Raw genomic sequence first — 18,806 nt, 5'->3', positions numbered from 1 at the left:
GTAGGCAGCATTTTTGTGAGTTTTTTTCCTAATGCATAGGCAGCTAATTTCCATTAGTGTTACAAAGCATTAAGTGTAGGTTATTGCTTTAAATTATTAGTAGCAGCCCGAGGTAGGCAGTACTAAACTGTCCAAATTCCATTAACTACCTTTATTTACAAAGGAGAGCTCTTGTTGGGCTAAATTTTGTAAGGAAGGGCTTGTTCAAAGGCTCCCAAGGACCAGCCCACTACTATGTAGTAACAAGTACTCTGGTTTCCTTATTTGTATAAACTCTGGTCATGACTTCAGATTGCAGAGATCTGCAATGTGTCTTCACCCTAAGAAAAAGTATATATTCACAAACAAATACAAAGTAAAAAGTACCTATTTTAGAAAAGTAAATATCAAGGGCTGGATAGGGAAACAACTCAATGAAAGCATTAAAAACTAAAGCATAACACAGCAGTCAAAGCTTCATATCTCCACTGTGTCTAAGAAGGAGGTTTGCCCAGGGTGTCAAGGAGGACCTGATGTGGTTTAAAATACATACTTTAATGTTTCATCAGGGCACTAGTAGTAGAAACTGAAAACAAAATAAAGGAAGAAAGTGATTAAGTTGGAGAGAAAGATTTACTTAGGAGAACATCTTAGAGGACAGAGAAGCCACCAGATATGAAAAGGAAAATGAAATCTTCAAGTCCATACACACACACATATATATACACAGAAACACACACACATACATACACACAGACACAGATACACATACATACACACACACACACACACACACCGTGGAGAGGCAGCTCTGAGGACTAACTTCTCTTAAAGTAGGTTGTCATTAGAAAATGAAGAAATGATTTAGTTGTCTATTCAATAAAAACACTCGTGGTCTCCAGCAATCTGTCAGCAGAGGAGAGTGGAAAAGTCTCAGAGAGCAAGCTAAAGTAACTCTTCAAAGGAATCCAGAACCAGGAACGAATGAGAAACAGGTATTCATCTATTAATGTGCATTCATTCAGCAAATATTTAGTGAGTCATAACTATGTTCAAGGCACAGTGTTAGATGTGTAAAAGGAGAGAGGGAGAGAGAGAGAGAGAGAAGAAATCTCCAGTGAGGGAAGAAAAAAAATGAACTATAAACATATTAGATAAATATTTACCTTATTTAATTAAATCTAACATGCTATTATTTATATACAATTAACAAAGAAGAAAATGTTGCCTGTTAATAGACATATTGTTTGTATAACCATATATTGTAGAATGTATCCCTATTTCAAATATGTTGACATATGAGGAAAAAAATCAGTATTAATCGTATGCTAGGATGTACACAACTTTTTAGAAAGTAATAGTGCTGTCAGTAAATAAAACTGAGAGGGACCAAAAGTGTGGGAAGGTGAGGACTAGTCATAATCTTAAACTGTGTACTTTGAATAAGTCTTCCTTGAGAAAGGGACATTTAACCAAAGAGTTGAAAGTGGTGGAAACTAAGCCTTGTGGGGATTTGGCAAAGTGTCTTCAGGCAGGGTGAGTAGCCAACTGTGAACCGGTTTTATTTTAGCACAGAAAGGTGATGAGCATTAAGAGCGGCTGAGAGGAGTTTGCAAGAGGGAGAGGAACATGACAGGAAAACACCGCAAAGTCACAACACTTATGGTTTTGATGTGCATTCAACAGGCTGGTTTTTAATCTGAGTGACGCTGGGAGCCAATTTAGCATTTTAAGCAGAGACGGGATGTGACTTAAGTCATAAATGTGGAGCTGGGGATACACAAAAATAGGAATCATACTGTTAGGTAGCGTTCCTAAAACATAAGAAAAATAGTTCATAAATCTCTATCAAGTGTTTACACAAATCGTGGAAAAATATGTTAGAAAGACAGAGGAATAGTAAAAAATTCTCCTGGCATCCCTGGATGCATTTCAAAGTGGCAGCTACTGCAGGTGCTCATGGAGCTGTCCTCTGTACTTAAGGGCACATGACCAGACAACCTTTGGAATTAGGACTCTGAGGGAAAACACAGCCAAGATGAAACATACTAAAAGGACTCTAGGGAAGATAATGATGGATCATGTCTGGGCAGAGGTTAGATACCATTCTAATGGAAGCATAGCCCCTGGGTGGGATTATTCAAATCAGTAAGGAGAAGGTGGAAAATATCTGTTTGAACTGTGAATGCTTTTGGCAGACCCAGATGCACTATTTTCAAATCTCTCATGGTGACAGATCCCCCAGGACTATATATAAAGAAATACATGAGAACAAAAGTGTGTGAGCCAGAAAGCAGAGAGCAATAAAATCGAGGGAAGACCCTTGTTTCTAGCACACTGCCCTACCAAAGGAAAAAGGAAAGAGCCAGATGAAGTGGCTGATCCCCCCTGAAAGAAATAATGGAACAATTAAGAACAAGAGAGCATGAGAAACAGGGAGAAACGTAGCAGAAATAAATACAGCACAAGGTCTCAAAACTTTCAGACTGAGGACATGAAACACTGTTGAGCTCACGGGAGGTTTAGGTCGGCAGTAGCCCCCAAAGGCACAGACTCCGAAAGCATTCATCTCATTTTTTGTTTCAGAATCAGCTAGAGGATATATGCCAGCTAAAACAGTGTGGGGCTTTGGTGCAATCCCTATGGATCTGGTTTCACAAATGCAAGTAATTCCATCAGGACACTGGGCCCAAAAACGCCTGTTCCCAAGGGCAATATGATTGTCTTAACATTGTTTTTCTGAGAAAGGGGACACTGTACGGTTTGCTCTTTCTCCCAGAAAGTTTATGAGTATTGGGCTCTTGTGGCAAAATCAGGCTAGATATACACTAAATGGACTCCCTCTTCTTTCTGAGCCCAGTCCCAGTTTATCTCTCTCAGACTCCTCTACAATAGAATGTTCTAATTGTGAGTCCTGGTAAGCAGCGAAAGTACTGTCTGCTACTACAAGGCCCGCCCTATGAATCTCCGACGTGATCCTTCACATGTGGTCTCTTTCACTGTCTATTAAACACAGAGGATCCAGTGGAGGGCTCCAAGGCCTTGGGGAACTGATTCTAAAACTATCTGCGGTGCTGAAGATATTTTCCTTCTTCAATTTCTATAGTTACCAGAAAATAAGACCCCTTTCGTTACTCATAATTTCTATACTTTATCTCATCACCAGGTAACAAATAGTTCACAGACTGAAGCAAGGACATTCAGTAGCACTGTCTTATATGATCTTATGGACTGCAGCAAGACTGATCCTGGCTCACCGGGTGGCTGCATGAAACAGAGCCCCCCATAAACCTACACCTGGACTGCAGGAGAAATGAGAACAACGTGATAAATAAAGGTAGGATGTTGGTTAAACTACTGGAATAAACAGAGCAACAGTACTGTCAGTGGCTTAAATAAGATATAAATCCTGATATGTGGTCATAAAGGGGTATGGTGCCTTCGTAGTGTGGGCATGGATTAAGCTGTTTTAACATAGAACCAAATACTTTGGCTTAAACAAGATATAAGGCCTTGCAGGTGGCCAGATGATGGTTGGGTACCTTGTTCTTATCACATACATGATGTATTCATTTCCTTTTGCTGCTGTAACATGTTACCATAACTTTTGTGGTGTTAAGCAACACAAATTTATTTTCTTACATTTCTAAATGTCAGAAAACCAAAATAAGTTTTACTAAGGTGCCAGTAAGGTTGGTTCATTTTGGAAGCTCTAGGGGAAACTCCACATCCTTGCAATTTCTGGTTTCTTGGGCCACTTACATTCCTTGGTCTGTTACTCACTCACCAAATCTCTCCAACTTCTTGCCTCTGCCATCACATCTCCTAATTTCTTCTTTTACTTCCTTGCCTCTCTTGTATGAGGACCTTTATAGTTACACTTAGAGCCTACCAGAATAATATCCTTATCTTGAGAACCTTAACTTAATCATGTATACAAGTCCCCTTTGCCATTTAAAGTAGCCTTCACATGTTCCAAGGATTAGGAAGTGAATGGCTTTTGTTAAGACATTTTCAGCCTACCACACCCAGGCATCTTCTATTTTAGTTCTTCTGCAAACATCAAAGCATGACTTTCTCCAAATTAAAAATAGCTCCCCAAGCTACTACCACCGGACCCATATTCCAAAAAAGCAGAAACAGTTAAAAGAGGAAAGGCAGGCACATAGCTTTCCTATTTTGGTCAAAATTCAGACAGTAAATGCATTAGTTACCCTCACATTCCATTGGCCCAAAATGTGTCACAGGACAACATCTAGCTTCAAAGAGATCTGGGAAAGGTAGATTTTGGTGGGTGGCCTTAGGTCTACTAAAACTGATCTTTTATTACTAAAGAAAACTAAAGAGAATTATTTGGAAGATAAAAATCAACTTTCCTCCACATATAGTGACAAAACTAACCTATTTATGTGTGGGTTTGATCAATTAAATATAAGTTATTTTACCTTGGACAGTTGATACAGAAAGAGTCATATCTTTCCACAGCAAAACCAACTTTTTTTTTTTCCTGTCATTCTCCTTCCTTCATATACTACTGAGTGCCTGCTCTGGTTTGGGGCTGAATTAAAGTACTGAACTCTGAGAACAAAGAAGTATTACTTGTAATTTTTTAAGTTTATTTGATACTTTCTTGATGTTGTCTACATTAACCATATCCACTAACTTTCAGAACTTTTACAAATGAGGGTCGTAAGAAAACATGCCTTTAACTAATGTTACCAATCAGGTTTTTAAGAATGGTTCCTATGAGATATAAGATCATCATGGAAATTAATGAGATAACCCCTCTGCCATAGATAAACAGAATACATAGGAAACAACAGTTATCAAATATTGGAAACCAGCAGCAGAGGACTATGATTCTTGAAATAAGGCAAAAAGAAAAAAAGTGGGATGAGCTGTAGAATTGCCTCAGCTATCAGCCAAAAGGCATTTGGTTGATATTGATGCAGAGAAGGGGAATCGAAAGTTCTCAATGAACTAAATATAAAGAGATTGGAATTCAGGAAAGCTTGGCAGCTGGAATTTGTAGAACAGAGTACCAAAAGGGAGAGAAATAGGTTGAGAAGGAGCTACAGGAATCTTAATAGGGGTCTTTGGGGGCTTTGGTTCAAGGCATAGCATAAAACTTCACAAAGTCAGGCAAAATTCAATTACTATAGCAAGAAATAAAACCAGGGAGCTATAATTCTAAAAATTCCAAGAGCTTACATAGTGGTAGGTGACATATGAGTTGGATTAATCAGATTTCAGACTGGAGAGATTTAACTGAAAAACCAGATTGGAGAGCTCATAGAGACTCCAGAAATAATGCACTTTAGAAGGTTAACGAAAAAATTCTAGTATAAAGGCTACTCTAGAAATAATCAAATGGAGTTTAAAAAACTCTAAAATATAAAACTGATATACAGGTAAATTAATATCAAAACAAAAATCAATACTTCTCAGAATTATCCAGCAAATCTCTCTCAACAATTTTCACCATCCAATTTAAAAATACTTTAACAGACATGAAGAGAGAAAATTAGACTCATATGCAAAAAAAAATTAGTCAATAGAGACAATTTCAGAGATGATGAAATTAGCAAAAATTTTTTTAAATATCTGGTATGAAAAGATTGAAAGATTTAAAGGAAAACATGAAAAAATGGGGGATAAATGCAGATCATAAAAAATAAATGGTAGTCCTAGAGTTGAAAATACAATATCTGAAATAAATTTCAAAAATACTCTGGTTGGGATTAATAGCAGACTAGACACGTACAAAAAAGATTTGTGAACTTGAAGTCAAAGCAATAGAAACCATCTGTACTGAAGTACAGTAAGAACAAAGATTGAAGAGAAAAAATGAACAGAGTTTAGTGGTCTGTGTGAAAATAGTAAGCAATAACACATATCGGTAATTGGATTCCTAATGGAGGGAGAGACCAGAATCCTGTTTGAAAAGAATTGACAATTTATTTTTCCAAATTTGTTGAAAAATGTATACCAAAAATTCAAGTTGAGCAATCCCTGCAGGATAAATCTAAGTAGAGAAAATAAAACCAAGGCATATCATAATCAAATTGCTGAAACCCATTGAAAAGGAGAAAATTGCAAAAACAGAAGAGAAATAGAAAAAAAAAAACTAGAAATAAGTGAGTTTTCATTAGAAATTATGAAAGCCTGAAGGTAATAGAATAACATGTGAAAAGTGTTGAAAGAAAACACAAAGGAAAACTATCTGTTCCAAATTCAATATCCAGCAGAAATAATTCTTTAATGAAGAAAAAATTAAAATATCTTTAAATAACAAGGGCTGAGAAAATGTATCAGGAGCAGATATGAATTTCACATTGTTACATAATGTTTATTAGGCTAAAGGAAAATTCAGAAATTTGGATTTACATGAAAGAATGAGGGGAATTAGAAAGGATAAATGTAAAAGTCTTGTTTTCTTGTATTTTTTAAAATTCTTTGAAAGATATTAAACTATTTAGAGCAAAAATAACACAATGTATTATGAGGTTTATAACATATATAGAAGTAAAATGTTTGACAATATTACCACAATGAATGGAAAGAAGAGAGATCAATGTATACTGTATTAAAGTTCTTATTTTATACGTGAAGTGGTAAAATATCTGAAGATACATGGCAATACGTTAGAGTTGTATATTGTAAACAAAGCTTTCACTTACACCTTAAAATATCAACAAAAAGCCATAGCTAATAAGTTAATAGTGGAGAAAAAACAGAATTCTAAAAGTTATGTAATCCAACAGAAGGCAGAATACAAGGAAATAATGAATAGAGAACAGATGCAACCATTTGAAAACACATAACATGAGGGTACACTTAAATCCAGTGAGAATCAGCCCAGGAGAGAGATGTTGAAGTTCTCCCAAAACTATGAACTTCAAGAAACTGTTTCACTGAAAGGAAGCAAAATAAGAAATTAAGGAGGGACATGACTGTTTAGATTTTACTTGTCTTTAAGACTTTCAGACTTTCTTTAGACTGTATGTCAGAAGGGCAGAAGAATTTAATTTTTGATATTAATCACTTTGGACTAATTTCATTGTAACTTTAATCTTTGAAGTGTTATTTCTCTCTGGGAATTTAATAATTAGATTATCTATTAAAATGTGAGCACGTCTATGCTCTCACTATTGTGTAATTGGAGTATCTTGATATCATGATTTAATCTAATTGCAGAAGCTCTGAAGAGCTCGGTTAAACAGTGTAACTGCACATAATTTAGCATGGGAAGTAATAGAAAGAATCTTTAGGCCTTGGAGTTAATGAGGTAATGTACTGTTCTATCATATTTAAAAACCTTCTGAAAGCAAACATATAGTGCCCACCAGTAGCTCTCAGGGGGGTGAGATACAAAAGGGAAGCAACAGTCATTAAGTTAAGGACACCCCTTAAGTATGAGTGTCCCCAGATTCAGCTCTGAGAAAAGAAGTTAGGTTCAGATGGTTGATTTGGAAAGTGATCCCAGGAAGCACAAGTTAAAGAGTAGGAAAAGTACAACAGAGGAAAGAAAATTAGCACAAAAAAAGGGTTAATTCCGGTGAGGACACTCTGAGGAATCAGGTACAATGCACCTGAGAACCTTCCCACTGAGGAGTGGGTGCTGGGCTTCTTACCCATTGACTCATGTCCTTCATTGGTTAAGGACTGTCCCTGGGGGCATTCAATTCCTGGCACAACTGGGCTACCTGAAATGAGGCTGATAAAGCTTCTTGTGTCAAATAAAGTCCTCAGGAGAGTGGAAGAGAGACAAACTCCTGCATGACCAGGTGTCAGGGGATGTCGACCACAGCTGAGGAGGCCCAAGTGGGGCTTGGAGCAAATCATCAAGATTGAGGGCAAAACTGATTTGATACATGTCGGATCTCAACCCCTGAAGAAACAGCCACTCCCTGAGATCCCTATATGCTTATTTTAAAGTCAAAATTAAGAGAATAAAGCTGGAGAATCTGAGGAAGGACATATACTCCTGCTTCACATGTTTCTGGGGAATCAAACTGCTGGACCAGTAGTTCTCCAACTTTATCATCAGTCATCAGGTGGGTTTATAAAACACAGATCATCCTACCTCATGACCAGATCCTCTGATTCAGTAGGTATGGATGAACCCTGAGAATTTGCATTTTAATAAAAGAGACAAATGAACTTATTTATAAAACAGAAATACACCTACAGACATAGAAAACAAACTTATGGTTGCCAAAGAGGAAAGGGGATGGGAGGGATAAATTAGGAGTTTAGGATTAACAGATACACACTACTGTATATAAAACAGATAAACAACAAGCACCTACTGTAGAGCACAGGGAACTATACTCGATACCTTGTAATAACCTATAATGGGAAAAGAATCAAAAAAGAATATATATATGTATATCTAAATCACTTTGCTGTACACCTGAAACTAACACATTGTAAATCAACTATATTTCAATAAAATGTTTTTAAAAAATAAAATTAAAATTAAAAATAAAATAAGTTGCTCATGCTACTTGCTCAAAAACCACAGTTAGAGAATCACTGAGCCAGAGTAACCCTCAAAACTTCTCTCTCTCACACACTTTAGTAACTCACGGTGGGAAGAAGAGAGAGGAGGCACTCGGCCTTTTGCTTCCTGCTTTCCGGACCTTACTGCCTGCAGGAAGGTTATATTCCCATTTGTGCTTTGTCCTTGCTGAAAGCTTAGCAGGGAAGGCTGCCTGAAACTGGAAGTTCAATTCTATGATGCATGAAGAAGCAGACCACTGTTGCTCCAGACTTAAGCCACTTTTTCTAAAAAGCTTTATCAGTAAGAAGATGATGCTTTGATGTCTATATGGCTAGCTCCAAATGATGTTTCCAAATTCTGAAGGAGAAAAATAGAGGTGTTCTACATAGACATCCTATAGAACCAGAAATTTTGTGCAGAAGTTTCTGACATGAGTAGATAAACAAATCCACTTGATATTATCTGTGAGGTCTTAAACAATAAAGGAGGGAGAAATAACAGCATGCATATGGGTTTTTTTTTTTAATATGGACGAGCTTTCTGCCCAGAGGGTAGAGTAAACACTGAATTACTTTTAAAATTTCATACATTCTGTATCCTAAGCTGAAGATCTAAAGCCGATTTGCTTTATGTAAAAAAAAAAAAGAAAAGCATGAAATGAATTCCACTGGTAGAGTCAAGCTCCTTTGATTTATACATAATGTTTCTTCTGACGAGGACACAGAAGCACTCTCATATTTCAATAATCTAATTTTGCATTGTTTGAAAAGAAAAAGGGCTATTGATAGACTTTTATTTGGCTCGCACCCAGGGATATTTAAATAGACTTTGCACTTCAAAAACACTCTTTAACAAATTCCAATGACTTGTGGTATTTGCAGAGCTTTTTATGGTAATCCATAATATATTTTATTTTTATAGCTAATTGACAAATTGTTAAGATAAATATGTTAACTTCCCTATGGAAACCTGATTTTCTAAAGGTCTTTTTAACCTTTTCTGAAAAGTGGATAGAGATTGAAAAATGAGTTAAACTAGTTTTAGAGATTTATTGGGTCCATAAATGTGCTATTTGTCTACCTAATTTGCATTTTCTCGCATGTTCATTGTATTTTTCAGTGTCACAGCTCCTTCTCAACTATTCTTTTGTTATTGGCCTATAACTGTTCTGAGTGACCTCAAGTTTACTATACTTATTTATACACAAAGCATACATTTAAAGTTATTATTCCCAATATAAACAATATAAAACCAAAGGAAAGGGAAACATTAAGAAAAGCGACAAATCACTTATTTAGCAAATGACTTGTAGGGCTGCTGTTTTATAGCTAATTCTACCATTTCTAAACATTTTATTATGAAGTGATAAACACAACTAGTTACCTATCCAGTATTTATTCTCACCTTCCTCCCTTCCTCCTAAATAACTGAATGTTTCATCGTTGTGAATGGCAAACCCCAAGGTCAAAGAAGCCTCTTTAGCAATCTCTGCGTTTAGAGGGTCAATGGCAGTTATTGTCGGCACTTCCTTTAAAGTTCTTTTAAAAGTGGGCTCTCAGGTGTCAGGCAGTATTTTTCCTTCCTCTTGATTACTTTTTCCCTGCTGAAATATGAAAATGATGGCTGGAATTTTCACCTCCATTTGGAAAACACTGAGAAAGGAAACACTGTTCTAACCACAAATAGTGGAGCCTAGGATAGTGATGGCACTGCGGGGCTGCCATCCTGAGCCACATCATCTGTGCTTCTTTTACACATAAGAACACCACACCGATACCTTCTTTATGCCCCTGTTATTTGGGGTGTCTGTTACAGCAGCTGAAGATAATCTCTTACCGATTCATGCATAATACATTTTCTACCCAGGTTTTTGGTTTCTTCAAATAGGTTTAAATATTAAAAATGATCCTTGAAATACACTTATTCCCTAGTTGATAAAAATGCAGTAGAACAAGTTTGTTGTTTTTTATTGGTTGTGGTTGAATTTGATGAATTAGTGTTAGTCTATGCTTCATTTCTCCCTCTCAGCTAAGGCAAGAACTGACAAGTTAGATTTAAAAGAACAGCTGGGCTGTCTAAACATCTGTCAAATCTTAATGGTCCATATACTCCTTTATATATGCTTGAACTAAATAAAAGTATTTCTTATAAACAGATATTGCCAGATGCCTTCAGAAAATGTTTTGAGGGAAGGTTTTGCATTTCTTTCTCTCTAGTACCTCACTCTAGTAGTATTTGACCAACTTGAATACCCCAGTCAGTTTTTCACTTCGTTCCTCATCTCTCATGGTCTCACGTCTTTCCTTACCTACAACTTTCCTTACCTTACCATTTATTCTGTGTTCCATCATTATAATCATTCTCTTGTAAATGTACTTAAACTTATATGTCTCTCTCCTACGTACTCATGTGACAAAATAAGACGTTGGTAAAGCAAATCTCCTCTTTCTATGATTACAAATTTGCAGCCAACCACAACAGAAAGAAAACATACTAATATATATCATCTCAAGAACACCCAAAGATGTGCCCAACATTCCAACTACATACTGCTATTTTTATAACCCTACCTCCCTACAACTTTTCTCCTCAAATCACTAAATCTCTCACAAACTGCACACTTTCAATAGTTTGTACAGTAAGTCCCCTACATATGAACCTTCAAGTTACGAACTTTCAAAGATGTGAATGTGCATTCACACGTCCAATCACATAAGTTAGTTCAGGTGTCTGGTGTACACTGTCACGTAAGTGCATCCTCTACAAGTAGTTGTGCTTTTGTGTACTTTACTGTACAGGACTGTATACGGTACGGTAGTACAGTATCTTTATTTCAAGATTAGGATGTCTGGAAGCAAGTGTAAAAGCAGCGGTGATGTACCTGGTACTGCTAAGAAGCACCAGGAATAGGAGGCCCAGGGAAAGGATGAAGAGAGACAAGAGGAAGAAGTAACTGAAGAACTGAAGAGATTCATGATGCAGGAAATGGCAAGGGGATTTTCTGTCTTTGAGGAGGCACTGTTAGTTTTTGAGGCACAGGACCTGAACGTAGAATGGTACATGAAGGTCGCAGCAGCCATTCAGAATGCAATCCAGTGCTACCGAATCATCTATGACGAGAAAAAAAAGCTACCCAGACATCAATGGATTGTTTTTTCAACAGGGTAGATAGAATTGAATCCAGCAAGGAACCAGATCCTGTGCCATCAACGTCAGGCGTGAGTGAAACTGCAGCTTGCCCTCAGTCTCCTATTGCTGACGATCCTTCAGCTCTACCATCTCCCACCTCCTGTCCCCCCTCCAGTCAGTAACTCTTCTTGCCCGTTCACTCGATGCCAGCCCCTGGATTCCAGCTGTTATGCTGTACTACTGTACTTTTCAAGGTGCTGTACTGTAAGATTAAAACATGTTTTCTATTTTTTGTGTTGTTTTTTATGTATTATTTGTGTGAAAAGTATTATAAACCTATAAACCTATTACAGTACGGTACTATATAGCCGATTGTGTTAGTTGGGTACCTAGGCTAAATTTATTGGACTTACAAACAAACTGGACTTATGAATGTGCTCTTGGAATGGAACTCATTTGTATGTAGGGGACTATTCCTCATGACACTGAAATAATCCAAGCAATGCAAAGAGGATTTCCTCATGCGCCCACCCTGAGCATCTGCTCCCAAACTGTCTGTCCTCCTCCCTGTTTCAACAGATTAACTATCAATCTTTCAAAGAACAGCCCTTCCATCTGTGTACTAGATTATATCAACTTTTTAAAGACCTGATTACTGCAATTTTCCCCTTTTTCTCTTATATGAGCTGCTTTTCATTTTTCCTGCATTATTCACATCGACATAAAAGATAATCACATCTGCAAAATGAAATTCCCTCTCTTGACCCCAAGTGACTCTCCACTTACTGCACAGTTCTCTACCTGTTCACTTTCAACAAACATAATATCCTTGTTTCTCTTTCCAAACCCCATCCCTTCACAAAAACTTTTATATCAAGGATTTCAAAGCAGATTAAATGTAGCAGGAGGTAATAGGAAGACATTGGTTTTACTCCCAGGTTTAGGGATCTTTGTTCCTGGGAAAAGGAAAGCACCAGTACTTAGTCTAGGTAATCACTGTTAATACTGAATTCCTCTTAATTCATAATGCTAAGCCTGAAGGTGGAGGAGAGGCAGCACTGTTTCTGAGACCTCATTATTCCTTTATTCTCATATTCCATCTTCAGAAAAACCTGAGATCAGAGCAAATAGTTAATGCACAGGACGGATGAAATAGGGACACCGAATTTCCCCAGCACCACTCAAGGCACATCTTACAACATAAATGCCTACAGTGTGGCTCAAAGCCTTCTTCCTGGGCTTTCCAGCTGGAGCATGGAAAGTGAGTGAGTTGTGTAAGAAACCTACATTGGACGTGACTGGGGAGCAGACCCTCAGAGGAGCATCCATTTAGAATGGTTCCCATGCTCTACCATGCATCACAATTACCTGAGAAGCTTATCAAAATGCAGATTTCAAATCAAATTTCCAGAGAGTGCTGTTGAAGCTCAGGTTCTAAATTTTTGATATTTTTTCCTGTGGTTCTGATGCAGGTAGAACATGGACCATGCATTGCTCTACAAACCAGCTAGAACTCTAGTGTGGTAGGTACTTAGACTGGACAAACAAGGGCTAGAAGTGAGGATGAGAGGTAAAAGACAGAACTTTTGGTTAGCCAAGCACAAAATTGGAGAATCTTTCTCCCTAACTTAAAAAAAAAAACAAAAAACACCTCAAAGCATCAGTTTTGTCAATTAGGCCATTAGCCAGTAAAAATCACCACAAAGAGGAAGACAAGGGCCTGGCTGCCTACAACCACCAGTTCGCCATGGATGCAGCACCCAGATAGGGAACATCCCACACACACTCCTGTCCTGTCCTGCCAAGACTGAGTCCTCTGGGACAGTTGCTATCTCTGAACATCCAACTCCAAACATCTGAGACCACTGGGAACAAGCCTCACCTCCTTCACACTTTGTCTGTTGTATTCACTGGTTTCTGTGAAAGCCCGTTTCCAAGCCTTGACCCATGTCTAGCTGACAAATGGATTTGCACCAGAAACCAAAACCTAAATCTCCTTCTGTAGAGTGTCAACAATACTCAAACTCTGCCAGAGCTGCTCTGAGTATTTGCTCAAAACCCTCCAACCCCACTTTTAGCAGAAGTTAACATAAATCTTTAAGTTAAAGGGTCCAGAGATAAGAAAGGAAGCTGCCAACAAAAAAAACCAAATGGAACTAGCTGGGACCAAGATGGGAATAAATCTGACCTCCAACAGACCCTCAATCCCATTGTATGCTGATTTTCCTACATTAGCATATTCAGTGACACGCCTACCTGGTGGCCATGACTGGACACTAAGGACCAAAAGAAGATAAAAAGGGGGTGGCACCCCTCTCCCTCGAAAAAGCACTGCCCCTTCCCCAGTAAACTAATGCACATAACTCCCCATCATTAGTCTCATTCTTCCTCTGTTTGCCTTCACTCTTTAAAATTAAATTCCTTTTGCCAGGTAGGCAAGAAGTTGATCTGGGAACTTAGTTCCTGCTTCTCCATTCTTTGGTCACTGAATAAAGCTTGTGCTTTGTCAATTTCAGCTGCAGCTTCATTATTGGCTGCTTGAACAAAACAGAAAAAGAACCTTCCCCTAAAGAATCCAAAAAAAGAGTGGATCTATGTATATGTATAACTGATTCACTTTGCTGTACACCTGAAACTAACACAACATTGCAAATCAACTATACTCCAATAACAATTAAAAAAAAAAAAAAGAACCCTGCCCTGCCGGGTAGGGGGAGCAGAGTCTATATGACTTAATTCAGTAACAAAACCATAAGCTCCCCAACCTTTTCAAACTTTTTTTCCACTCTCCTCTTAATTCATCCCAGTCACACTAGCCACCTTGCTGTTCCTACAGAAAGCCAAGTAAGTTTCTGCCTCCTTTTTGTAAACCATAGAGTAAATTAATGTATATATGTGTATGGAAATTAATTAGTGTGTATTAATGAATCATACATACAATCCTATTATCAATTCAACTCAATAACTAAAATGTGAATTAAGTCAAAAATAAAACAAAGCACTGATTGGAAGATTGATATCAGTCTACTTGGCCAATGCTCATAGCCATTAAATTAATTATTGAGATTATAAAACTTTGTACATAAATAAGTTTTCTATATCACTAATAAGATCAACTAAACATCTGGTCTAACTAAAATTTTTAAATGCTTAATTTTTTCAGTTTCTAAAATTTATACAGTTGCCTAATTGTTGATATTCTAAAGTTGAAAAAACAGTTTAAATTTCCTATGCTTTAATTTTCCAGTCAGAATGAGTTACTCTGTAATGTTTCATGATGAGAAAAGTGGTACAAATTTATTATATTTACTTACTCACTTTTTTTTAATTGGAAGGGTTTTACATTAACAGTAAGTCCTGAAACTCAAAATGAAGCCTTCTTAGTCAACTGTGACAGTCTTTGAATACCTACTGAAGCAAAAAGCAATTAAAACACCCCCACATTTCTTACCATTAACCTGAAAGATATGAGTCTGATAGATGTGTTCATAGCCCTCTGCATAGCAGGTGTAATTGCCCATGTGAGTTGTGGTGACCTTGGTAATATATAAGGATCCATCATCTCCAAAGTCCTATAGAAAAAAAGTAAAATTAAATAAAATTAGCTGTTTTTACTTAAAATGTATTTCAACAATTCACTTTTTTAAAACATGTATTCAGGAGCAAAGTATTTTAAAATATTATCTTTAAATTATCAAAATGATCACTGTTAGCTCTATAAAGTTGCAAGATTTTATAGGCTGTAATTACTATTTTCTCAAGACAAGTTTTGTTTAAAAAGTATTATCTCAGTATTTATTTGAAATATATGAGCTTATATAAAATAATTGAATTTTTACATATTTATTCTAATTCAGTTTACATTTTAATGAATAAAGGTATAAAATATTTTTCTTATTTATAGCTAAAACAAATAGCTCTTAACTACATTCTTCACATTTTTAATTGTCTATTAAGTTTTATATCCTTTAATTATATCTTTACCTAGGAAAAAAATATTAAAACAGTGTGGTTTCAGACATAAAATTTATAGCTATATCAGTAGAACAGGATTTTTTAAGCCTCCCAGAAATAATCAGTACATTAGCTAAAATAACCACGGCATTTCAAATTTATGGGGGAAAATATGCATAACCGTTTTAGAAAAAAGATTTAAAAATCTTGTGCTGTTTATCAAAATCAAATCCAAGAAGCACTTCTGGAAGAGTAAAGACCAGAAAATCTTCTCTTTCATAAAGGGAATGAACACACTGGCAAAAATTGTCATAATCAACTTATTCAGAACTTTGGAAATAGACAAAGGCTCACACCAGCGCACACAGCATTACTGGAAAAAGTGGCTGTATTTCAGCAAGGACAGCGAGGCTGGTGGCTTCCCTCTCTTCAGAGCTGCATGGAAGCCTTGGACCACCAGCTTCGTAACTCTGCTAGCAGTGAAAACTATCATCCTAGCAGACCCTGGAGAGAGAAGAACGGGTCTGAAGCTCCTCCAAGACCCCATCCTCAGAGAATCATCACAATCTGACCTACATGGCAGCTCCCTGAAAATTTCCATTTTCATGAATTCTTTTTATTTGAGCAAGACTTAGAGTTGAGTCCATATGTTTCTGACTCCATATGTTTCTGACTTTACTTATATTCACACCATGTGCATTTCTGTTAAAAATAGCTTCCCTCTAACTGATACTCACTACAGATTAATTACAATCAAAAAAATGACTATGGGGCTATTGAATATGGACCTCAAAATAATGAAAATGTTCTCCCAGTCAAGAAAGAGAGAGACAGAAAGAAGAAGAGAGAGAGAAAGAAACAGGGGAGAAGAAGAAGAATGAGAATAAGGAGAAGGAGAAGCAGAAGGAGGCTGGGGAGGAAAGGGGAGGGAGCTTCAGGGAGGAGGGGAAAGAGGAGGAGGGTCAGGAGGGAAGGAGAAACATACTGTATGTTCTGACCATCAGATTATTTAGCTGATGGATATTTTCTTAATGATTATCAAATAAAATAAAATTCCTCAATATCATATTATATGAGATTGATCATAACACATTTCTGCAGCTCCCAGGGGCATCTCATAGACTTACAGGAAAAGCCTCATGCCCTGCACGATAGGGGAGAATTTGGAGATTAAATCCTAACAAGGACGTCACTGAGTGACACCAATTTGTGATAGCATCCCTTGCATCACCACGGGCTACCATTAGAAACAGGGCTCCTGGGTGAGTACTTAGGCTAGAGAACAGAAACACCAAACAGAAAGGCTAGGCTGTCCCTCAGGTTAACATAAAGGCAGGTAGTTGACACACAGCTTGGTATAATATGAGAAAAAGCCAAACCTCTGCAGAAATCATTCAGGATGATTAGAGTTAAAGAAATTTTGAGAGAGACTATGAGCCAAAAATAAATCTTGATAACCTGAAATATAATAGTAAGATACCTAATGAGCACAAGGTAGACAAGCACACAGGATGTGCATGTACCAGAAAGACTCCTCACAAGCAGAACAGACCAGGGAGACCAAATCAGAACAGAGATGAATTCCCTCATGGGACAAGAATAACTGGAAATAATCATAAAAACCCAAAGTATATCTCATATTTGTAATTATATTTAAATTCATTTATGCCAAACTGCACATAGGTCTTTTAAAGTCTATTTTCAAATAATACTTTTTAAATTATTCATAAAATTTGAAATAAACAACTTTTCCATGTGTTTTCCTGTATAGCTACCTAGAAAGCTTGGCCCTTCCCAATTTACTATAATACAGATTCCTTCACCAAATGATGTGAAAATTTTCCAAGAATATAACCTTGAGAATGTTTATTAAAGTACCTTATTTTGCTATCTGTGTTATTCTGTAATATGAAATCCTTTTAATGTAAGTATGTTCTAAATTAACATATTGTGCGATCCCTTCTAATCTATATTATCATTTCTTATTCTTTCCTCTTTCTTCCAAGTAGAAGCAAAATCTTCCAGCCTCAATTTCTTTCAATACACAACTTTATAATCACCTTTTCAAACAACATTTCTGAATAAGCAAGATTGTCTCACCACTTTGCATGAAGCATGGATTGTTTCACTATACTTATTATAAAACTCAATAAATATTTATTGAGCACTTAAATATGTCAGGCACTGTGATAAATAATTTAAATAAATTATCAGATTTTATCCTTTAAGCAACCTTTTTAAAATGCACTACTATTAGCCCCATTTTATATATAACAAAACTGAAATATGCTGATGTTAAGCTTGGGCTCATCTGAGGTCACCAACTGCTATGGTCTGGGTGTTTGTGTGCCCCACTCAAAGTTCACCTGTTGAAATACTAAAGCCTAATGTGATAGTGGGCCTTTGGGGGGTGATTAGGTTGTGAGGGTGGGGCCCTTAAGAACAGGATTAGTGCCCTTATCCTACAGAGATTTGAGGACATGGGAGAAGATTCTGGCTATGAATCGAGAGGGTGGCCATCACCCAGAATATTAATGTGCTGGCACCTTGATCTTGGACTTAGCCCTAGAACTGTGAGAAATACTTTTTTGTTGTTTATACCACCAAGACTTAGTCTTCTGTTATAGCAGTCCAACACAGTAAGACACCAACCAAAGTAAGGGATCAGAAATTGGCATCCAAACAAATGCCCAGACTCCAGAACTGAACCCTTGTTATTATGCAATTCTTAAGCCATCTTCATCTTTCCTGATTCTCCATTATTTTAGCCAAACATAAAACTTACCTTTTGAGTTTTTTTTTTAATATGGATACATCAATCCTATGCCTTACCTCCATCCTGATTTAGCATTTCTAATCTTTTAATCTTTCATTTTCTCAGCATTTTTCCAATCTTAAGTAGATTAAACTAACTGTGTGATTTTGATGCTCAGCCATGGTTGAGAGTTATGTCCTTATATAACAGATGCTCCCTGAATTTGGGGACAAAATCTTGCACTTATTCGGAACCCCCATTACACCTTTATAATCTTGCTGCCAACAGATTCTCCATAAATATTTCTTCAGTGATTAAATCTTTATGAACCTGTATACCATTAAAAAGTTGCCTCAGGGCACTAATGTCTGAAAATTCAATAGAAAAAACCTAAAACCATTTATTTTGTTGAGTTGACTACTTATATTATTTTCAAAGTAGTACAAAAGGGAACTGTGGAAAAAAGGAAAATCTATAGCACAC

The 18,806-nt window shown here is 36.8% G+C and overlaps 1 protein-coding gene across 3 annotated transcripts in view; it reads right to left on the bottom strand.

The window, feature by feature from the left end:
- FSTL5 (follistatin like 5) overlaps positions 1-18,806 on the bottom strand; it is a gene marked incomplete at both ends in the record, with an annotated part of 543,379 nt that overhangs the window by 156,818 nt on the left and 367,755 nt on the right. For all 3 annotated transcript variants that reach the window (XM_079698612.1, XM_079698613.1, XM_079698614.1), the window contains one exon: positions 15,066-15,186. In XM_079698612.1, coding sequence (XP_079554738.1) covers positions 15,066-15,186 — 121 coding nt within the window. The remainder of the gene's footprint in view (positions 1-15,065; positions 15,187-18,806) is intronic.

This window comes from Hyperoodon ampullatus (genome assembly GCF_949752795.1).
Source record: "Hyperoodon ampullatus genome assembly, chromosome: 1".
Taxonomy (NCBI): Eukaryota; Metazoa; Chordata; class Mammalia; order Artiodactyla; family Ziphiidae; genus Hyperoodon; species Hyperoodon ampullatus.
This window is presented reverse-complemented; position numbering and strand designations above follow the sequence as displayed.